This window comes from Corvus hawaiiensis, chromosome 1, assembly GCF_020740725.1.
Source record: "Corvus hawaiiensis isolate bCorHaw1 chromosome 1, bCorHaw1.pri.cur, whole genome shotgun sequence".
NCBI lineage: Eukaryota > Metazoa > Chordata > Aves > Passeriformes > Corvidae > Corvus > Corvus hawaiiensis.
In genome coordinates, this window is record NC_063213.1 from 26,774,290 (window position 1) to 26,798,285 (window position 23,996).

Below are 23,996 nucleotides of genomic sequence, written 5' to 3' on the forward strand. Positions count from 1 at the left end.
AAAGAAACAAGAGATAAAGTCCTTGCATTGCTATTCTCGCTCTACTTGTGTGAAAAACTGGAGCTGAAAAAAACATTTCCTGGGCAAAGCTGTAACTTTCAACAACCACAAGAACCAGAAATGGGTGGAAATATCATTTCTAATGTGACTGTAGAGAGAATACATGAAAAACAAGAACTAGACATAAAGGAAATTAATATTCTGGCTGCATACATTTTTTGAAAAGTAGTAAATTCAGTTTTGAAGTCTTTGAGGTAAATGCATTATCTATATGCTGGAAGCATTATTAGTTCTCTGAACAGAGTAGGTAGCTGAGGGTGTAGATGAAAAGCCTAAGGGGAACAAACTGGCCAGCTTGGAACATACCTGCACAAGCTACGCATCTGCTCCCTCAGCATCTCTGCAATTCAGTCTAAACCACAGGAGTAGAAACACAGTTCCCAGAATAGGTGTCAGAGTCGAAGCCTGATGTCCAAGGAACAAACATGTTCAAGGAACAAACGAAGACAGAGGCAGGCTACACTAGCTTTCTTGGTACTGTCTTGATGATATATGCTGATAGTGATCTTCCAGAGTAAAGCAAAGAACACCTTGGTCTTTCAGCTCCTGCTCACTCTGCTGAATCTGTCTACAATGTTTTTAAATGGGGCTATTTGCGTTGGTGGCCTCTATAAACTGGACTAGACTATCAATCTTTTCTTCCATGGGCCAGTGGAAAAGGCATGATAAATCTAGGCTGAGTTTCAACAGGAGATACAGGACTGAAAGATGTGCATCTTTAAAGGGATAGCCACTTAAATCTGATATGTTTAGAAACTCTCCCTTATGTGAAATACTCCCTAATTTTCTGTTGATCCTTAACACCAGTGGTCACAACACCTCATAAATAATGCTTTCAAGAAGATGATAGGTTAGTTCATTCCTTCAGAAGCTTTGTACTCCTGACTCATGGGCTGCAGGATGTTTTGCCTCTGTGTCTAACCTCCACAGAGTCTCCAGAAAATTGCCAATACCCTTATAAAACTGACTATAAATGCGGTCATAATCTATTGTAAATTCAGACCTACACATTCGGTGCTAGAAGGGATTAAGCTCCTGCTCTTTAATGACAACTTCATAGGGCCCAGCTTCAATGTAAACCTTACTCTAAAATAAGGTCCCAAGCCATTTCTTGGTCATGCATCCTAAAAGCAAAAATCAAACAGAATAACGTTTTTCTTTAAATTGTTTCCTCTATTAATTAATAACATCAGTCATCAATGATAGCTCAACCTGGCCCAAAGCGCAGTGATAAAACACCCATTGAACACAATCCTTTCAGTAAAATTAAGGGATCATTGGGGTTTTTTTCCGAGCATCACATAACACAGAATATACAAGGGATGGCTAGTTAGTGTCCTACATCTCAGAAGCACAGCTTCAACAACCTATGTTTTGCTACACATATGTAAACAAATATAGGCTTACACACACATACATATATATATATATATATATATAAAAAATATGTAGTGGGATGAGTAGGTGGGGGCAAAAAGGGAAACAAGGTGTTAATTTAACTTCTGTCTTTTCATCCTTTGGGAAAGAAAAAGTCTCAACTACATTCAATCTATACTCCAAGATTCAAGGACTTGATGTCTTTGTTGGGGGAGGATGGACTCTAAGTCAGGGAAAGATTGTGTGAGAGTATGATGAAGATACTCTGTGTTCCTACAACACATCCTATTCATCACTCACATTTCTTGGAGTTTATACCTACTCTAACTTTAGGGAACTTCCAATTCACAACACAGGAATCTCACAGGTACACTTTAAAAAAAGAAGGAATAAAAAAGAGAAAAATCCCCACTAAGACTGTAACATTTCAGTTCTCTTTGAAGCAAGATTTAACATGAGTGGAAGAATTGTACTGAAAAAAAAGGAGTCTGTCACAGTCCAGTACCTCACAGGCTACTGCAACAAGTTTGACAGCAGCCTCTATAGAGTTGGCTTGCTTCTGGTTCACTGCACATGAATACCACAGTCAATATCTGCTCACTCGACTAATACTGCTGACTACAGCACAAAGAACACAGGAATTTTGTCCAAGAAACCACAGGCTCAGAGCCTTTGAATGTGTGCTATATTTAGAGCTTGCATTCTTTGCAGCTGATAACAGAATGAGATAATAGAAATTTCAAGCAGCAGAACGCAAGCACTGCAGCTATTCTATATATTTTTGTTTAACTGTTAAATTAAGGTAATGATCCACATGTTCTCAAAGGTTTTGCCCATGAACATTTTTGTCTAAGCATTTTGTTATCATTTTTCCTCTAATTTTCCATCTTTCTCAGACTCCGAGTAGCTCCTTGGATTAGTTTTAACTGCAGAGATATAAAATTACTCAGTCCATGACAAGTGCAAGCAAAGATATTCACCCTATTATGTAAAGAGGATGGATGCACACATACACAAATATGCACACTTGTATACATATCTGCACACAGCGAGCACCCAAACAGCTTGAAATCATGTCTAGCTATTCCTCAGTCTACAAAAAAATGTTACACAGAACAGTGACCTGAGGCATAACTTTGCTGGCCATTCTTTCTGCTTCCATCATCTCTTAATTCACGCTGGTTTGAAAACCTGCCTTAGGGAACCACTTCTCACTGGCAGCCAAGAATTCATCTAAAGACTGTTAACTGCCCAGATGGGGTAAATGAGCTAAGTGACAGTAATGATGAGTGCTGATAGACACCTTACTGCTGATAAACCTTGGAACTGCTTCCCTGCAACAGCATAATCCATAAAAACCTCTTAAAGAACCCCTTTCGCTGGACTGGGCTCCACCAGACAAACCTGTGCCACTCTATGTCTCAGGTGGGGATGAGGCAACCGATCCCCTTTAGACCATAGGAGGAGTGTTCCTGAGGGTTTTTCCCAACTTTTCTTCCCACTGAGTCACACCAGCAGGATGCCCTCTGAGTTACTGCTACTCCGGAGTGCTGAAGAGAGGTGGTCAGCCAGCTGCCACTGGAAGCATGTCTTGATCATTAGGGCTGGGGGCTGCTGCCATTCGAGCTCTTTGCTCAACATTAAAAAAAAAAAAAAACAACCGAAAATTTGGAGGAACTTTCTACCAAGGATTTTCAACAAAACAAACTATTACATTTTACAGGCTTTTCCTTCTACATTAAAAATCTCACCAAAATTTTCCTTTTATTTCAATTGCTGCAACTTCCCCAGACAGCCTGAAATCAGACTGTATGAAAAGAACAAAGAGCCTCTATTAATGCAATATTTATCTGCTGCTATTGTTTCTCCTTTATAAATCTGTAGTTCCTTGGCATTACAATTAGCTACTCCAGAGAAAATGATTATGTCACAAAGTGTTATCCACCAGAGAAACAGAAGAATGATGTGAACCAAATGTAATCTGGTGCGCTTAGAGGCAATTCTGTTGACTTCCATGTAAATGTGCTCGCTAAAAACAGGGATGAATTTTAGCAGTGAATCCTTATTTGATCTAGAATTTATTTTCCAACAGAAATTAAATTATAGCTTTTTCTCAATACTGCTTTTTCTTAGTAGAGAGAGAGCAAAGCAGTGAGAAATATAGAAGTTTAATTGACTGTGCAGTAACTCCAGACCACCTAAACAAATGAATGTAACTGAACTCACATAAAACAGCTACATCAAAAATATTTATCTATTTTTATCCACATTTTAACCTACTTTTTTTCCTTTAAAATGTTTCTCAGAATCAAAAATTTAAGAAAACACCCATTTTTTCTGCAATTCCATATATGCCACCATTTGCTTTCCAAATGTTTTGCAGTTTCAGATAGTTTTTAAAAACCCTCTGTTTGTGAAGCTACTCTGCAAGCATTACAAAGCTTACAAAGGAGAATTTATGATCTGCAAGTCTTAAGGTAAATACCACTAAACAAGAATGAACAGCTGAACAAAACACTGATTCACTATTTTCAATGATGCAAAACTATAGATTGAGTGAGATATCACAGTTTTGACCTAGACAGAGGCTTCCTATTCCCCAGCTTTGTAAAAGGCCTGGCACTGAATAAAAACTAATTGCTGAAGTTTATGTGCGGGCATCTGGCCCTAGTATTTTACTTCCATGAATACCACTAAGAAAAGAGGGATACACGCTGCTTGCAGAGCCTGCATATCTGTGGCACATAACAAACTCTGAATAACCTTAACGAGTCACCAGACCATGCTGATTCCTTCTCAGAGACTTGCTATAAAAATCCTCCAGGCCATTAGCAGCTGCTTATTTTCCATGCTGCACTTCCAGGGACAGGTTTCTTGGGGTGTTTCCCATTTAATACAAGATTTCTCCCTGTTTACAGAAAATACTTTCACGAATGATTTTGGAAAGCTGTAACTACAGTCATCTTTTCATGTCCTCTAGAGCTTCCCAGTCTTTCTTCTTTGATGGCTCCTGGCTAAACCATAAAACCCATTCCAAGTCTTAAAGTAATTAAAGACAATTCAATGAGTGATGTTTTTCATGCTGGGTGGGGCTCTCCTTCCCACTGTGAAAGGATCAATGAATGCTCTGACAAGCTGACAGACTCCTTGCCAAGTCTACAGCTTAGAGGTACACTGAGGTAAAGCAGCAGGTAAAAGATTTAAGAGGTTTAAACTTTAAGATTTTTTAAAAAAAATTAGAGCTTAGAAATAAAAATGAAAAGAAAAATCATAATGTCAGTGACAAGGCCGGGAAAATGTAAACATCAAATGTGTGGCTAGCAGTTTCTCTCATAATCGAGGATATGCTTTAATCTTCTCACATTTGGGCATCCCCCATTTTGCTGCATGGTCCAAAATCAGAGGATGATGAAAGCTAAGTGTCTGGGCCTGACTTTCCTTTCCTTTTCACCCTTGTGTAACTGACGTGTATAAACTAGATATGAAATAACCTATCTGAGAATTGGACTCCCTCTTTATCAAGTTGGAGCTGACTGCAATCAAAACACATGCTTTGGTTTAGTACCAGAGCATTGACAAAATCCAAAATACCTGTTCAAGGCATTGATGTTGTGCACATGCACAGTTATCTGCACGTGCATCATTTCAGGGAGTAAGACTGCCAAACTTGCTAGTCTCAATCAGCAGTTAGGAAAGAAAAAGAGCTTAGAATATCATTGATCCTAGGAAGCTAAAATACACCAGCTGTACTTTGCGACTTCCTCCTGGCAAAGGCAGTCTCCCCTGACTGTGAGCATATGGGCAGCATCAGTGCACCTTCCCTTACATTTCCCTGCTCACTCTTCCTTATGTGTAGTCCAGAGCTAAGGCAAAATGGGATGGCAACAGAAAGAGATTGAGACTAAATGGATGAATGTTTTGGAGCATGCATGATGCATCTCGTAATACATTCAGCCCTGAAACTTTAACTTTCCACTAGCCTCCTGCAGCACGTGCATTTACCACTCCAAGATGTACACAAGCCACGGCCCCAGAGCCATTCCTGATACTGCCACCTGACTGTTGTCTCCTGCCTCATCTCTGCAGGAATGCATTCCCTCTACAGCCACAGTAACAGCACCTGAAAATATCAGGATAGGTCACCTTCAAAGGCTGTCCAACTCAACTTTGAAATGAAGCAGATTGGGAAAAACCTCTTAATGCAACTTGGTTAAAGTATGGGAAAGAATGAATAACCAAGAACAGTAGCTTCCTAAATTGCTGAATTTAAATCCATCAGTAGAATTTTGCCTCTGCCTTAGGAGTTTGGGGGTTTTTTTAATTAATGAATAAAAGCTCTCATCCTGGCTAAGTCAGATTTTTAAAGTTGTGGGACTATCAAGTTGTTTACACTTGCACTGTCATAAAAACAGACAAGACACCCTTATTCTTCTTCTGTTCACTGCTAACAACTCTCCTTCCAAACAAAGACATCAAGCAACTGGAAAAGTTAGCCAATAATAAGTTTGTGATTTGGATCTTGAAGGAAAAATAGCATACTCATGGTATTAATTTAAAATAAACACCCTCATTAGAGGCATGATTTTGAATCACTGCACACCAACCAGAGAAGGCATCACACTCTAATGGATGACCTAGCAGAAGTCAAGGACTAAAACATAGATGAGCTTCAGCTCCTCCTTTATGTCATACTTTAGAAATCAATTTTGGAAATTAGGAAAGAGATGTACAAAAACAACAAAGAAAAACAAAGCAAGGAATGGGATTACTAAAGCCATGCTTCTTTCGGTTTCTTTTAATCGTATGATGATAATCACATAATTTAACCTGCAAAACTGAATTACAGTCTACTGAATTTTAACTGAATTTGAGAAAAAAAAAATAAAAGGAAAGCACAAGCTCCAGCCTCAATTCTTTCATTCATCCATTGCTGCTGTAGAACAACTTAAGTTTCATACATATTCCTGAAGTATAAACCAAATATGTACTGTAGAAATTCCAATATAACTACACAGTCCTAACAGGTTTTGGTAACACAAAGTGACACATTTCAGTACATATTCATAAAGGTTGGGGGTTATTATTGGGCTGTAATTGCAGTTGTTCTAACACCTAATAAGCCATGGCTGGAAAAACAAAGGCAGGTTAATTTGTGATTTCCTCTACTCATTCAGAGGCAAATTAAGTGTCAAACAGCGAATACAGAACATATTTCATTTTATGAGATTTTAATTTAATTCTGCACCATATCGTTGATGCCTTAATGTAGGGTGGTTTATCTAAGAGGAAGAGCAATTTATAAACCTCTTTCAATTGAAATCTTTAATGATAGGATACGATAGCGTAATTACAGCAATGCCTGCTAGTCCTACTATACATAAGCATCTGTCAGCAATTCCATCATAAACATAAACCCTTATTTTAAAGGTTTATAACTCAAATTATAAAATTTGGCTCCAGGCTGAAATTTGGGATGCAACAGTTCTGACCATCAGCAATTAAACTATAAGAATCACACACATAAATACATATACCTTTTTAGAGCTGCAAATATGTAAGAGCCCTGTAACATCTTTAGAATTCCTGCTTTCTTTTTTCTTTTTCACTTGGTCAGTGTTCAAAATTATGTGCAGACACTGTAGACAAGTACCATGCAGGCAAGGCCCTCTTCACATTTTTTCTGCACTTGTATTATACCTAAATTAATTCCACTAAGGCTTGACAGGTTCTGGAACATATTTCTAGGACCTTGGATAACTAAAATCATGCCTTTTTTAGAATTTATTTTTAATTTATATTACATACACACATTTGAGAGTACTACAACACTGAGGAGAAAACCACTCATACAATGAAGTCATTGTGAAGCTGTAGGTAAACATTTGCATCCTGACTGGTATTCTTGCCATTTTCTCTCAGAATTCTCAAACACCATCTCAATCCAGTTCTTTCTTCTTATTATTTTCTTTTTAATGGATGCTAGGACACCAGTTCAAGTAATGGCTCCAAATGATCTCAGGTGAACCTACGTGATACTCACACCAGGCTCTGTAAAACTTGTAAGAAAACCACTGGATGCCTGCCTCTCATGTATGTACATTAAAGTATTTTCCTGAAAACAGCAAAAATATGACAAACCTTAACATTTACAAAGATGCTGAAGTCCGACTGATTTTTTTTAAGTTGCTTAATTGCCTATTTATATTTAATTACACCAACCACAACAGCTCCAAGTGTCCTTTACAGCTCATCATTTCAATGGTCACATAAACCAAATGAGCAAAAGAATCAACAGAAGTTAATGGGAAAAAAATGGCCAATATCAAGGCTATTTTGAGTTTAAAGCTTGGGCTGATATCAGAGTGTGTTTCTAAAACAGGTTCCTGGAGTCATATCACATCTGGCTAAGACCTTCTTGACTCTGCTGGGCCCTGCTGAATCACCATTTAATCAGGGAGCAGGGTTGCAGAGCACACAGCAGGGCACCTTTCCATAGAAGGAGCATGATTTTGGGGTCAGAGGGGACTACCCCTGAATGCCAAACAAGGCATGAAACAGGCACTTCCAACATCTTTTGGGCTCTTACAGAAATCCTGGCACTGAGAGCAGTGTAGACTGCTACTCCTGATTTCCCACTGTGACCCAAAGCAGGTGACAGTGGTCTACCCACCCAAAAGCTCTGCTGCGGGCATGGGGTGCCATGCTACGGACTGGGTTCATGGGACTGAGGCTTCAGAGAGGGCTCAGCTCAGCAAATGCAGTCAGGCAGGGTCCCACATGGCATAGATTTCCAGAAGCCTCTTCGAAGCTGGCAAGCAGTACTGGTGTCTTGGATGATGGTCCTCTGCTGATGCAGGTTAAAACTCCCTACCCCATCTGCCCAATACAAAGAGAAAGGCAAATTCGCCACTAGCTTCAGAATGAGCATGATCATCTCCCCCAGCTCCCAAAAACAGCCATCCATGTAGAATATTGACTGCACTGCAAAATCTAGAATGACCCTGTAATGACTGTCTGAGCCTGCCACCTTCAGCTTACAACAGTATTTAGCAGAAAATTTAAGCATGTATTTGAGTGCATTTTATTATATGGTAGATTGTGGTGTAAATGATGATGCATCTGAGGAACCCTGAGGAATAAATCACAAATTTCTGTGCTCTCTCTTTCTATAAATACCCACTTTTCCTCTAATGCCCAAGAAGACTGCAACACAGATTTATTACCTACCTCCAGGCAAATCTGCTCTGAAATTACAATTCAGTAATAGAAGACTGACCCAAAAAAAACTGTTAGTAAAATATCATGTGTGTACTTGGGCATGTAGTTAGGATTGTTAATATCAATTAATTCTGCTCACAGAGGAGGACTTGTTTTAAAACAACTTCATTTTTCTTCTGCATATATGTAATTACACAGCTGTAACTAATAGCCATAGAAAAGCAATCTGCCACCTAAACAACTAGCATTATTCTTCAAAGTATTACTTGCGCTTTTCTTCTTGTATTTTCTCAGTGTGAGAGGTGATTAGTAGATATGATTAAATGTGTACATCAAGCCTTTTACTGAAGTACCAAGCCCTGCTTTTCGGCTCCATTTTAAATGGTATTTAGCAGTTTTCTGGACACATCTACTGGTTTATTCTGCAGTGCCGATAGCCATCTCCCCATATGGAGTAAGATAAAATTTATTTCTACAGGATTTCACCACTACCACCCTTTTCTAATGCATGTTATCACTGGTATTCATTTCTTTTATCTTTGTGTAAACCATGTGCTCTATCACATTTGCCATTTTGTTTGGGTGACATTCCCATCAATCAACCGATTGCCTTTATGTGCACACAACAGGGACTAAGAAAATTTACCAAAAATTTCATTATGCTTCATAGCAGTCACCAGGGAAAAAAACAACCTTTTTGGTTGTTTTGTAAACAAATCTTTGGCGTGAAAGGAAATTTCAGCTATGAAGAATACCAAGCTTAATACAGATTAAATACATGTTTATCTGGCTGTATTTCACAGGGCTCAGCACTTTTTAATTTAGTCTTTATAGAATGACATAATACAGAATAAATGCCAGTAAAACACACAGGTAACCCTTGCCAGCTACCTATTATAACAGGAATCCTCAAGCACCAGCATGGGTTTTGCTTTATGAACAGATAGCCACAATGCTTTCCAAAAGTAAATCTCGCACTCCGGCAAGACTGGAAACGTGCTCCAGGTGCATGGTTTCAAGCATTGCAAAGAGTCGTGTATTTGTCCATTCTTTCAGGAAGCAAGGGGAACATTGAATACTCACACATGCAGAGGAGGAATGGGAGATGGTTCATAATGGTAGCGTCCCTCATGATGTCTCGCATCAACTGGTACAGGAGGGTGGAATGCTGGAAAGAGGTGAGGTGGATCTGAAAAAACAAGCGAGGTTCCCAGATCTGAGTATCTCCAATGACTCTTTAAAAACAACATTCATAAACACAGAACAGATACTAAAAAGCATGTGTTAACAGTGCTACAATTTAGGGGTCACAATCTCCTTCCATGCTCTTGTCAGTCAGGTCTGTCTGAGAGGAGAATTTGGCCCACAGTGTTTGCATGAATATGTATTTACTAATTTTAATATTCTCTTTTTATAGCTTTAATGGAAAGGGGTGTAAAAAAAGTCTTTAATAAATAATTATGTGTCCATATGTGAAGCATCAGATCAAAAGGACCATCAAGGCTTTCATAAGCATTCCTGATTTATTTATTTAGTATTAAAACAAGAAAAAAAATCATCCCAGGACAAAAAGCCTAAGCAGAGAATACAACGCAGTAAAAAAGTATACCCTCAGAGATATACACACAATCCTAAGAGCAGAAAGCCAAACTGAAGTGACATGCTGAGAAATGTAAGTAAAACTGGAGTAAATCAGACAATGATGTTTGAAGAGAAATGCGACTGGGAAAGGCCATATTGGAGATGTTTAACTGCACCACACCAATGGCTGGACCTGGAGAAATGTCAGAGGGACTCATTTCATACCCAGCTCTTGAAAAGGAAGGGTGCTTTCCTTGTCCCCGTGACTGGAGACCCAGGGACTCATGGCTGCATTAAGCTCTCCTGCTCTATCTTCTCCATGGCTTTTACAGGATAGGGGATTTTGCAGCTGTCAGAACTCCTGTTCCCCGCTGTTTCTGGAGAGCCTTGGAGACAGGCTGACAAAAGGGGGAATGCACCCCCGATACCCCCATGGGCTCTGCCCTGAGGCGTCAGACACCAGCCTGCCCTCTCCACTGCTTCTGCAGCCAGACTGCCTCCCAGCTTTGACTGGCACAGTTCACACAGACCACAGCTCTCCCCACCAGCACACCGGTGAAATCCGTGTGCCTCAAAATGTGACACGCTGTTCACCACTGCCTCCCAAATGAGATGTTAAGTACCTCCAGCAGCATGAAACAAACTGATCCTGCACAATCATTACCCAATTGCCACTATGGGTGATGTCATGTGTTTATCTGTCGTCAAAAGCTCAGAAGTATAGACATTAGGTCATGTCATGGATTTGCTAAAATGTTTCCAGAAAAAAAGAAAAACTCAATCATGCACTGGCAGTAAAACTAATTCTATTCCAGTTTTGCCCACCAACTCTTGAAGGTATCTTTTCTTTTTATTTCCTGCCTTTCCTATTCAGCAAAATGTAAACGTCCTCTTAGATTATATTATTTGTGAAAGCATTTCCCTGGTTCCAACTAGAGATGGTCCAAAAAAAAAAGTATTTTTCCTCATCATATTTGTAAAAAGTTGGGTTGCTTTATTATTGATTTTGAAGTAGGAGAAGAACAAGAGGAACAAACCTCATTGCCCTGAAGGAATACACACAGGGGAAGAACAGGAAATAATTTCTGAGGAAATATTCCCAGTATTTCAAGAAAGTCTGGAAACATCTGACACAGACTGCCCAGTTACATGGCTTGATTTTGTTAAAGGACACAAGCATGTGATTAACCACAGCACATTTCAGCCATATACTGACTTAGGCACCATAAATGAAAAATAATTGTGGCTTATGATGCAAGCTGGGATCTCAAACTCATGGTATTTTTAAATATGGTTCTGCTGCACCAACTGGACCTTGGCATGCAATCTGTTATGAGCTTCAGTCCCCATGGTAAGCATTCATGGTCTTCAGTGGAGGTAAAAAATAGGTCACAGACGATCAGGAACACAATGTCATTGTCTGAGTGGAGGATGCTTGCTGCCACCTCTTGAAACATTCCTCAGCAGACACCAAGACAAAGGGGAAAAGGGGCATGGGAAGTGTATTTTAGCACATCTCCCTGCCTGCCCTCTTCCCTGCTAAACTGGTATTTGACTACAGCAGCATAAGCCAAAGGGAGGAGGTTTCCAAGCAGATGTCTGGCATTTTACAATACAACGTCTGCCATCAGTTTTTCAGAAAAAAAGGAAGTCACTCACACCCTCATGGATGCACAGGCAAATCCTTCTCTGCCCTATGTGTCTCCTTCCAGGAGTGAGTCTGGAGAGCACAGGTAAGACCATAGAGATTTTGCTACCCGCATTCATGTCAGATAGGATGTGGTTCACCCAGCCACAGACACGAAATCCCACTAAGGACGCCAAGCCTCCTCACTGTCCCACCCTCACCCAGCCTAAACGCCCACCCATTAAAGCAGTACTAGTAATTATGTGGTGAAATACCATTTGACCCTCCTCAAGGTATAATTTACTTTCCCCTATCTGAGAAATGGAAACTTAGTATTAAACAATGCAAAAAAGGTATTCTTCTCTGCGGGGCTTATGCAGTGCAGATCATCAACAAGTTTTATTTACGCATGGGCTATAAATCTCCGAGAACATCTTTCTGAGTCCTCTCACATTAAGCTCCTTTGTATATCTTGGTTGCATCTTGTTTGTAGTTTCCATCTGGGAAACAGCCGTACTCCATCACGGCACAGGGAGCTGTCTCCGTCAGCCCTGAGCCGACCGGAGCAGAGCTGCATATCAAACCCCAACATAATTATCCATCTCACAGTTTATTATTTACACATGAGCAATACAGCTGGTGAACATCATAACTCAAGTGTATGTGTAATAAGTTACTACACTGTAGCCATCTCTTGTTGCAACCCTTAAGAAAAACCACATGATGACTTTTCCAAAGCCAGGCTAAAACTGCTGAAGCAAAATAAAGTGCCACTAAACCTGGCTACCTCCTATTTATCATACAATTTCCTGACTGATGGTTCCACAAACCAGCTGCTAAGTGCTGTGTACTCTACTGTCAGCAGACTAACATGCTAAATGGGAGACAGGGAAAATAATGTACAGAATTATAGAACTGGTGGAGTCAATTTTACAGATGGAAATCAAATCCTGCCGTGTTTTGGTCAGCCCTCAGCACAAAAGTAGTAAATTCTACACGCTTGGGGGCCCAAGACCACTCCACTTTGAAAAGTACTGAATATTTATATGGAAAGACTCTGAGATCAATCAGAGAGCTGCCAAAGCACCCATTGTCCAGGGCTTCACTTGGAATTCAATTGAAATGGCATAAAATGTAATCAGTTGATGAGTATTTATATGAGAATAGATAACAATAAGTTTACAAAGCAGTAACTGAGGCTGTAGCCAGTTTCATACTGACTTTTCATATCCCACCCAATAACTATTTCATTAAAGGCACCATCAGAATATTAATGGCACATTCTGCCATGATTATTTATACTGTAGGTAAGTAAAGAATGAGGGAGACCAGTCAGACTAGAATTGAATCTGAACCAATCTGACTCATGGTTATTTGTGTGAGATGCCTTACCTATCTAGCAAACCAGGAGAAAAGCTCAATGTAAAAGACAGGATACCTGCTCTATGTTTTCATTCATTCATTTAAAATGTGAGGAACAAAACTCTCACCTTTAGAAAGGAGAAACTCCTCTCACCAAAACAAATCGACAAAATCTAACTTCCTATTCTGCTAGGAAATTACTTATCTTAAAAATCTTTAAAATTCTGGCTAAGATGCAAACTTACACAGAGTATGCCAGGCACTTTTCTTACAGACATCCAAATGCAACTGTGAATTCCTGGGCCAATGACATCCTTGCAGAGACTCTCTGATGTAAGTGTACAGTACACAGACAGATGCTGGTTGAGAACTCGCAGCCCTCCATTTCAACTCGGTAGAAGTACCTGATTCTGTGCATAAATTCCACTGTTTCCAAGAATTTGTAAGGACACACCAAAGCACTGGAACACCTTGCTCACACATTGCTGAATTTGGTAGCTGTTGCTTCCTTCTGAAATCTCTGCTGCCTACTACTGTAAGCTTCCTTCAGATGCTCTACTGTGTCCTGCACAGCCAGCGGGGTCTCCTTAAAACAAAGTGGGAGTCACTACTGCCTCAAATGCTACAAACTCATCAATTTTATCACAGTGAGATTTTCTGGAAAATATGTCAATTTATGCTGACTTTCTGTTGTGTAAAACCTGCCTTTTTATTTCTCCTTCAAGAATCATTCTTACCTTCTTAAAGAAGTGAATAGGATCATCTCTCTCCAATTACAATCATTCCCATAGAGGAAAAAAGAAGACTTACTCTTGTTCTCTGAAAGTTGACAACCTAGTCTCTGCTGCAGCATCAAGGGAAAGAAACTGGGAGAAAGGACAGGTATGTATGATCCTTGATGCTGAACAGCAAACCTGAATTGAAGTCTGATGAGATGCAATTCACAGCAAGACTTGTTGGAAAGGGGGATGATGCCAGCTGGCTCAAAGGTGCTGTGCAACACCTTGAGACGATAGCAGAGTGGTTAGGCTGCTACGAAGGTCACTGAAGTTAATGATAACTTTTCTGTACACTCTGTAGTCTCCCAAATAAGCCTTACTTAGGGGATCACTACATTTGGAAAGTTCAGCTGCGATGGTGATGCTAGTAAAACACTGCCCTCAGCTAGCTGACTTGTTTAAGCACCTTGTGATTCCTGCCAAATGATTGAGGGAGATGGCTGCCGAAATGACAGGCTGCATTTTTGACCACATCAAGAATACATCTGCTACCATAGAAGATGCCTGCACTGGCTTGAACTCACCCAGTGTGGCCCCAATATCTGCACCTGTGTCGCAAGGTCAGGGCCAAGAAAACAGAGGTCTCAAGCCCAACACAGGAAGCCCTTGTTATGCTTCAGCACATTTGTCCTTAGGACAATCAGCTCACCAAATTACATGTCAGAGCTGAACCAGGTGCAAACTTCTATCTCAGATATAACTTCATTTGAGGTGAAGTCTCCTTCCTGCTTAAATCCATTATAGTCTTGAGGATGAACTTGACAGTACCAAGCTTTCACACCAGATGTAACAGACACAGTATGATGCAAAATATAGCCTTCCTGTTAATGTCTTTTCAATATGCAGGAGAGTTTTGAAGAGTCTGCCAGCAAATTTCTACACTTCCTTTGGTTCACAAGCTGATCACCAGATGAGAATTTTCTAATATTCAGCTTTGCAGAGTCCCTAAGGGCATCACTGTTTCTTCACATACGTTTGCTTCAACTGATCTGAACTTAATGGTATTGCCAGGTTTTATGGTAAGAATTAGGTTCTTAGTTGCCAAGCAAAGATCTTATTTTGGATTTCTTTTTAATTACAGCTTGCATTAGGGCTCAATAAGACCACATGTTGTCTCTGAGGGTTTTTTTAGTTCTCTTTCAATAAGGGGTGATTTATGTTTCCTATGTCTGCTTATACAGAGGCTTTACTCAGGAAGAAAAAATGACTGAGCCACAGCTACACGTTAATGCATGCACTTAACTTTGTGCACTTTGAAGAGTCTCCCTATGGTGACTGGGGCTGCTGCTTCAAGCATGGCTGGTTGCCATCTGAAGCACTGCTTGTTTGCAGGCTGATCCGCTGCCGTGCTACAGCCAGTTATCTCAGGACGGTTTTCCAGGCATCTGTGTGCGCATGCACGCACACACTTCCAATGTGGCAACAGTCACGTTGACATGGACACAGCTAACTCACCATCTGACTTCTCAGAGAAGGGGATTCTAAACAAGAAAAAGGCAAAGCCATGGCAAAGCTGGAAAAAAAGTCAAATAATTGTATAAAGCCAAAAAATAGACAGAAGGAAACTGAGGAAAAGAACTTTTAAGGGGCAAGTTCTCCCCATTCCAGTAGCACTAAATATTAATTGAGATAACATACAGTAGATGTAACACATTCAGAGAATAGACAATTTTCCATTGGATTGCTTCCCTTCCATGTGTCTGTGTGTTATAATGATGATCAGACTTCCCCTCTCTACCCTTTGCTGGTGCTCACAGAGCCTGTGTACTGATCTTAAAAAATAAACCACAGGAGTTCCAAGCCAAACCTCACAAACTAGAGCACACCTCCAGCTCTTGTTATGGCTGAAAAATAATTTCTATCTTTGCAAAAACAAAAATTAAGACTTTGGAGCATCTTAGATTCCTGCCATCCATTTTAATACTTTCAGTTTGTAAACCTAAACACCTTGTGGGAACATGTTTTATTGTTAGCACAACAACCATCATGCCAAACACTTGAGGGAGGAGCTGGAATAAAAGTTGCTGGAACTGATTTCATCAGCTGGCCCTGAGAGGTGTTTTTATATGCCAGATTTGCTGCAGGTATTGGCTAAATAGCTGCTGGATTGATTTCAGTTTGAACACTTTATTATTCCTTCCAGTCAATGCAACTCTGCTGTCTAAGGAGCCGGACTGCCTTCTGGAATACTAACTAAACTTTCTCAAGTCCATTCAACAGACTCCAGTGCTTGCTGCCATTTGCCCATCTGGAAAAAAAAAAAAATATATATATATATAGTAAGAGACAGACTCCCAGGGTAATAAACATATTGCATGTCCAAACACCTTGAAGAGAAGTCTCCAATTCTTTCAGAACATAAATTATGATTCATCACAGCCCAGTGATTTGCAAATAACTGTTTCCACTGGGATGGATGCACTGGTAAGCAAAGAAAGAACTCCTTGCGCTGCTCTGATCAAGCAGCCATGAACTTGCCTGGTGAGTGGGGTGGGAAAAGCACTGCTGCCCCACAACCATCTTGGGGACATACATTTTTAGAGCAGAAAAGCCAAGTCACTCCATCAGCCCAGCTTTCCCAAGAACAAACAGCAGATTGGTGGAAATGCATCAGGAAATGCCTTCCACCCAAGAAACACTGGCTGCTTCATCCTATAAGCAACTTTAGAAAACCTTCTTGGAGATGAGCACAACTGCATATATCCAGCATCTGTACATTGGCCCATGATCTCAGGATAAGAGGATGACGATGTCTTGGCTTTACCATCCCATTACTCGGAGGTGTAATTGTTTCATCTAAAACAGCTGGCTCTCGGTACAGCACAGCTCATCTTTTTCATAACCTCTGGATCACATGCAGCATTTCTTAAAAAACTTAATAATGTGGTTTCTGCAAGAATACGACAAATTGCCCTCTGCCAGGAAGCTGACAAAAGAGATCCCTCCCTCTTCTACCTCCAAAGGACCCGCAGTAAAAAAATAATTCGGCTTCTGCCTTGCAACACAGTTGCTGTCTTGCTGTTCCTGCCCCTAACTTCTCATGCCACCATGCATCAGTGCAGCCTTCACCACTTCAAATTCCATCCCTAAAAATTATGAAAATCAAATGAGCAACCATGTTTAACTCCCAAGAATCCCAGGCATGTGGTTTCACCCAGTTGCTCTGGAATGCTTCCCACCTTTGATTACACATGTGTATGAAGGATCACATCCTCAGGATTTCCTCCTCTGCAAGCAGCAAGTAACTAGATCCATAACCACAATATATACAAAAATAATTTGCACCTATCTACCTGTTCATATCCATTTCTGTAGCACACTGAACATTCCAGTGAATGAAGATGAGCTACAAAGTGGAAACTGAGGAAATGAAAAGATTACAAACAAAATAAATCCTGATCCACACTGGAGAGAACTAAAGAAGAAGTCTCACAGCAAGGCTTTCAACTCTAAAGAACTTCTAAGCAGAAGTTTAACATGGACTTCCTGAACAGTAGGAAGGAGCTGCTGCCACAGATCAGCTTGGTTATTCCCTAATGCTCAACACAGCTCAAAGAAGGCATCTGAATGCCCTGCTATCAGCTGCACACATTAACTTAGCAATGACAAATATCTGTGAGAAGCAAAGGTAAATGTGGCTAAGGAGAGGCAACAGAAAGCTGGAAACAAGGGTGAGGGGGGGCAACTAGAAATATCCATGTATTGCTGCTGATTTGATGTGGGAACAAATAAAGACAAGCTGGGTAATTCAACAAGCTTTGGTGACATTCTTAGAAGTTTGTAAGATGCAGTGAGTCAGTCTGCAAACAATGGTTTGGAGACTTGTGTGCTCTTCTGTGTAGCAGAATCAAGTTTAAAAGCTATTTGAAAGGCCAAACCTCTAACAGTTTGGTATCAGTATAGCACAATAAAAATCACTGTAGCTAAACAGATTTTCATCAGCTGAAGGTGTGAAAGACTTGGAAATAGGTTATACTTGGCAGGTTTGATTAGTATTTTATGGCATGATAGGAAGTAGAGAGGAAAATGTATAATTAGATCAATTATGTCTATTTTTAGGTATTAAAACTGCTCAGATTCTATGGGATGCACCAACAGATGAACACTTTGAAAGACTTCTTTTTCCCTGCTGTTCAACCTGATTTTTAAAAATTTCATCCAAATATTCATAATTATTTAGCTTCTCTCTGGATCATCCTTAGCAATTACTCTCCTTCTGCAGTGTTGACATTCTTCAAGCTCTTGCAGATGAGCAGATAGTTATTACATGTGCTGTCAGGCCACTTGACAATATACATTTATTGCAATATTTAATCTCTCTGTCCATATTCTAAATTTATCACGGTCACTTGTTTCTGCTTTCTGTGTTTCTTCCAGCTTGGGTTGTCATCCCTGCACTCTTGGGCATCAGGTTCTCATGCAGGCTGACACTGTTTAGGAGGAGGCAGCCTTAGAAATACATAATAAAAATAAGCTATTTCTGCAAATTTCCCTTTACAGCAGGGGTATGTATTTCTTACACAGTGTCTCAAAACCATTATCTTTCATTTTTCCACTCTGAGACAATGCATTCATTATGTGGCAGTGACCTTACCTACCATTTCTAGGAGACTGCTGGTGCAATGGACACGGCTCAAGCCAAATAAAGTCAACACAAGCTGGCTCTTGGTTATTACTTCTTGATATTTCTAAATACTTGACTTTAAGCTGTTTTCTTCCTCCATGTTTTCTCATCTTCCCTCAGATTCTTAGAGAGCTTTTCCTCTGTATTTCATTTTTATGCTGGTTACTTTTTGTTTCAGATCATTACTGGAGATGGAAAGCACAGTGAGTTCCCTTAATTTGCCCTATTGACACTTATTCTAAGTGCTCACTCAGCCTGTTTTTGAGAATGTCATATTGTCAATATTCCAATCAATCTTAGTTACTTTTACAAGCCAAAATTTGAAGAAAATATTTTTAACACAAAGGGCCATAGTTAAATTATGTCACTTCCCTGGGCCTCAGCCTGGTCACTGTTAACACAGAGATACCCTTTCTGAGACACTCTAAACCTCTTCATGGAAAAGTCCCAATAAAGAGCTAAAATTTTATTAATTCCCCATTATTTCTTTAATTCATTAAAAAGAGTAGCACAATTGCCTGAAACTTCTTGTTCTTTACTAATCTCTCTCGGCTTTTTTTCACCATCTTTTATTAAGTTCATTTTTTTCTTTAGACAACTTCTCTGTTTCCCACTACTCAAAAACAGGATGACAGTATCAGCTTTAGATATAGCTACACTTTTTATTTTTTTAGGATTTTTGTTAGGATTTAGGATCCCCCCAATTCCTCTTCCCCACCAAAGGGCATTCTCTTTATGGGAAAGTATGGAAGTTCATCATAAACTCTTTTCAACACTTTCATCCTCTCTCTTGTTCTCTGCAGATGTAGAGGCAGGATCTGATGTATACTTCTCTTGCTTTGGGAACTAAATGCTGCTTACCCAAAGTGGCCAACCCTTTACATCAACCACTTAACGCTGGCACTGCTGCTGAAAAACAGGAAGAAGGGCACATATGTCTGAGCACACTTATTTAAAAGCACAAATCAAAAATGGACAACCTCAGCTTAATTAACACTTATGGTCCCTACACCCTGTGAGGACAGCCCCAGTTCAGTAGAGTCCACATCAGAGGTGCAGAGCAGGGGCACACAGCTGCAGAGGGCACCTGGCTGCAGAACCAGCTGCAGCATCTCCTGAGGTCTTTTGCCTGCACTGTCCTACTGACACCAACATCATTGCCAGGACTCCTGGGTAGGTCCAGCCTCACCAGTGAGGAAAAACACTCCCACTAATGAGATAAAAGGAATATTGGAAGAACGGAGACCCAAACAGGCAGAAGCATATAAATGCAATAGCAGGCAAAGCAACCCATGGCATTAGCAAAGACTTTTCTGCATAGCAACAGCCCAAAAGCAAAGTCTTCAGGGCAGTTTCTATCTTTACATCCCCTGTCTACAGTGCCTACCACAACAGGGACCCAGTCTCTGACTGAGCTTTCTGGGACTATCATAGGTGAGTATAACTGTATAGCTTTCTCCAGCCTCCAGTCCAGGCAGACCAGGAAAAAAGTTACATGATCTGCCTGTGCACAGCCATGTTCTTCAGCTTGGTGATTGAGGGACAAGACAGGATAAAATGTAGAATTGGGTGGAGCACAAACCCACAAATATGAGAGAAAAGGGAAAGGACTGTTCTGCCCACTCAAATGGGTAAGGGGGCACTAAAGTGGAAGTTGATTTTCATTCCTCTCTACATCCTAGAGAGGAAGCCAGGGGTGCTACAAGGAGACATAAGGAACCAGAACAGAGGAAAGATGGCCAAATGAGGACAAGGCACACCATTCCCTGCCACAGCCAAGTGACACAGGAGGCTATGGACACAGGAGGTTTGAATGGTCTCAAGGGGAAAGTCACAGTAAAAAAGTGGAGTAAGGATCTGAAAGTGTTGAAACCATAAGACCAAGGAATTCCTCAATTGAAAATTTTGTGAAATTGACAGAGGGGCAAAAGGATAGGAAAGTCACCTGTCAAGTTCTTACATTAACCCCTGGGCACCTGCTTTTGGTCATTGTTTAGAAAGGACACCAGGCATGCCAATAGGGTCCCTTATACTCTGTGCACTCCTGGTGGGTTCCCCAAGGCCAAGATGGCTGCAAACCCCTTTCTCTGACACTTAGCCAGTGCATCACCAAGGGCAGTGCCAGAGCTGCAGGATATCAGCTCTGTGGCATAGTCAGAAAGACAGCCCCAGCCTGTAAAAGCCCATCTTTCAGCTGTAGGTTTGCATATGACACTGCATAAGAGGTGGTGGTAAAAGTAACTTAAGATGTCTGTCTCCTGTCCACCAAGACACAGTCCTCTCTTCCACGTTTCTGTGCAGAGTTCAGATGCAATCAGACTATAGGAAAACAGGGGACTTCATTTACACTTCAGCAGAAGAAGGGAAGACAGTTTTCTTCAGTCCCGCCCTCTGGCAATCTTGGACCTTTTCCAATGCATTAAGCATCAGTTTCCCGCCAGTGAAGTGTTTGATGCTCTATTAAATGCAGTGGCAGTGAGAGAGGTATAGTAACCCTCCATATGGAAAAGCCATTTGACACAAAGGTTGGAGGTCAAAAGTTTAAATGTTCATGACAGAGACCACAACAGTCCTTTTCTGGTCAATAACATCAAAGGATTTGCCAGCTCTTAATGCTACTATTGTCGCTTGTTTGGATCCCATTGAAATTCTAGCATATTTATTGCACTCCGGGAGCATAAAGACTTTTTGTTTGTTTTCATCTCTATGCTGAACCCAAAGAGTCTGAAGTGTTGCGACTCCCCTTGCTCCCAAGGAGAATGAGCAGAGAAACAATGCCAGAGGATGTGACATTGTAGTCCCAACCAACGTGGTGCTTTCTTCCCTGCCAAAAAATATAAATGATGGATGGAAACATATGGTCTCTATTGGACAGGGCTGGAAATCTCTACTCCTGAAGTCCCCACATGCCCGGTTTTAATTGTTTTGTGCTATGACAGGGGGTGAAAAGCACTCCCCATCATCAAGGTCTCTGTTTTGCCAGTCATTGTTGAGAAATGTTGTGCTGCAGTTGACTAACGCTCCCATCAGGCACAACTGTGGCAGAGCCAGGAGCAGCAGTGAGGTTCTCTGAGACAAACTGAAATGCCTTAACCACAGAGAGTTTCACTTCACACAGCCCTCCTTTGCTCTCTGAACTTCTGCTTGTGGTTAAGCAGAAACTTACTGCCAGAGCTCTGCAGAGCATGTTCCAGGCATTGTATCGCCATCAATACCTCATGCCTTGCCAGGAGCGGGATCCGAGTTCATTTGTTCCTACCTTCCTCAGATTCCTGTTCTCCTCTCCACAATGAGGATTAGCAGTTTAAGTTATGTTGCTGACCTCCATGTGGCTAGGCAGAAACAGATGTCTGCGCACTCGGGCACGATCTTATTTCAAAGTGGGGACTCTGGGTTACTAATGACGTTATAAAGGCAATAGCATATGTTGGCTCTCAACAGTCCATTGTCTAATTGGGATGGTTTTAATCAAATATGAATGTACCCAACTTTTCTCAGCTAATGAATAAATCCCCCTTTTAAATAATGACAGCAATTTTGAGCTCTCCATTGAGACAGCATCCTGAGGAATGCCTACATGAGCAGCAGTCATCACTAAAGGCCTGTAAGAAGCTGCAGCAACATCTGCTGCAGCCCAGTTTGTTTAAACAGTTCCTAACTGCCCTTCCCAGAGGTAAGCTGCAGCCAAATTGTTTTCCTTCATTTCACAAACCAGATATGTACAGCTTATGTGAACAGCCCTAAAGTTTACTTTAGTCTCTGTTTAAATACCTTCTACCACATATTTCAAACAAACAGTTCACTTCATTAGAAAGGCAAACAGTGTAGCCACAGAATACGAGCACTTGAGGAGAACCACACCGGGCAGAGAAATCCTCTGCCCCTGTGTAAACACCTCCTGCTCTGCAGCTCCGGGCAGCATCCGCCTGCAATGCCACTTCAAAAGCCTTTTCACAAATACTTCACATGACTGTTTGCAAGTAAATGATAACCTGAGGAGATTATCTGCAGGGCTGAGAGCCCTGATGACTATCACTACCGCTGCACAGGCAGAGAAAGAAAAGCCAAAACACTTGCTGCCAGCCGTGGTGAGTTATGAAACTGTAATAAACTCGGTGGCAAACCAGTAACATCAGCTAAACCTGTTAAACTGGAAAAGCGGTGCTGCTTTGGTAGCCTGCCCTGGTGTATTTGGCTACACAAAGGGCAGCAAGTTTTACCCTTAGCAATGAAAAGGTTATTGCACCTCCATCGTTTTTTAACTGAGTTGTTAAACTGGCACACATCAAAGAGCTGTACAAAAGAGTGAGAAAACTGCATAGCCAAAAAAATCACCAGATAAAGCACTAAGCTAATTCCTTCTGGACAAAATACACATGGCAATTCAAATGCCTCAGGAGAACACAGCTGGGATATAAGAGAAATATATATACCCCAGAAACAAGTACGGAAGGTGAAGGGAGAAAAAAGACAACTGGACACAGAGAGGAGAGGCAATGGAAGGCAGCCAGTGCTAGGAGTCTCCTCTCCCCGCTCTCCCCTTCTCACACCCATGTGATTCCTGGGGACACTCACTGCTGAGCTGGGAATGCACCTTCAAGAGACAAACAAAGTTTAGAACTGTTTTATGCCAGCTGAAGAATTTTAAATTAAATACTGTCATTTGTGCATTTGAGGGGAAGGACACAAAGCAGCTTGCTACAAGTAAGGGCACTTTCGCCGTGTTCATCAGTACTGTCATCATCAGAGTGATCACAGCAAGCTATAAGGATGGCATCTCTGTGTCAGTCATAAGGCACAGAACCCCAGTAAGCCCAAAACTTTCCCATAACATTCAAAAATAAAGTATCAACTATCCATATGCTCTAAAATAAATTCTCAGGCAAAAAAGAAACAACCAAAAATCTAAATATCCTTCAGAAAGTTTGCAAACAGGGACACACTACACCTGGCTGTACGGTGAGGGCTCACAAGCTGTGAGAGCGCTGAAGTTATTCCAACTATCATATTAAGAGGAGAGGAACAGATAACATTTTTATTAGGGGGCATCAAGTCTCATCAAATACGGACATGAAGGTTAGGACACCTCAGCAACTGTAACTGTAACCCTGCAGTGACCCAAAACATACTTTTCAGTTATTTCCATTCTCAGGGCAAAATTAAGTCCCACTAAGTCAGAATTGTTTTATCATTAATTTCAGCAGTCAGCATAGCCAGCTCTTGTGATTTTATCATCTTATTTTTCTTTTCAGTGTTTTATTTTTTTCAAAGCTCCAGTATTTTCAGACATGTCACTAAGTAAGAATCTCAGCTTTCATTTAAGAGGAAAAAAACCCCAAAAACCAACCAAAAACCACACATATGTTTC

At 40.8% G+C, this 23,996-nt stretch overlaps 1 protein-coding gene across 6 annotated transcripts in view; it reads right to left on the reverse strand.

Moving 5' to 3' along the window:
• The window catches only part of GLI3 (GLI family zinc finger 3), a 209,192-nt gene that overhangs the window by 85,416 nt on the left and 99,780 nt on the right, over window positions 1-23,996 (reverse strand). For all 6 annotated transcript variants that reach the window (XM_048297423.1, XM_048297432.1, XM_048297441.1 and 3 more), the window contains one exon: window positions 9,739-9,844. In XM_048297423.1, coding sequence (XP_048153380.1) covers window positions 9,739-9,844 — 106 coding nt within the window. The remainder of the gene's footprint in view (window positions 1-9,738; window positions 9,845-23,996) is intronic.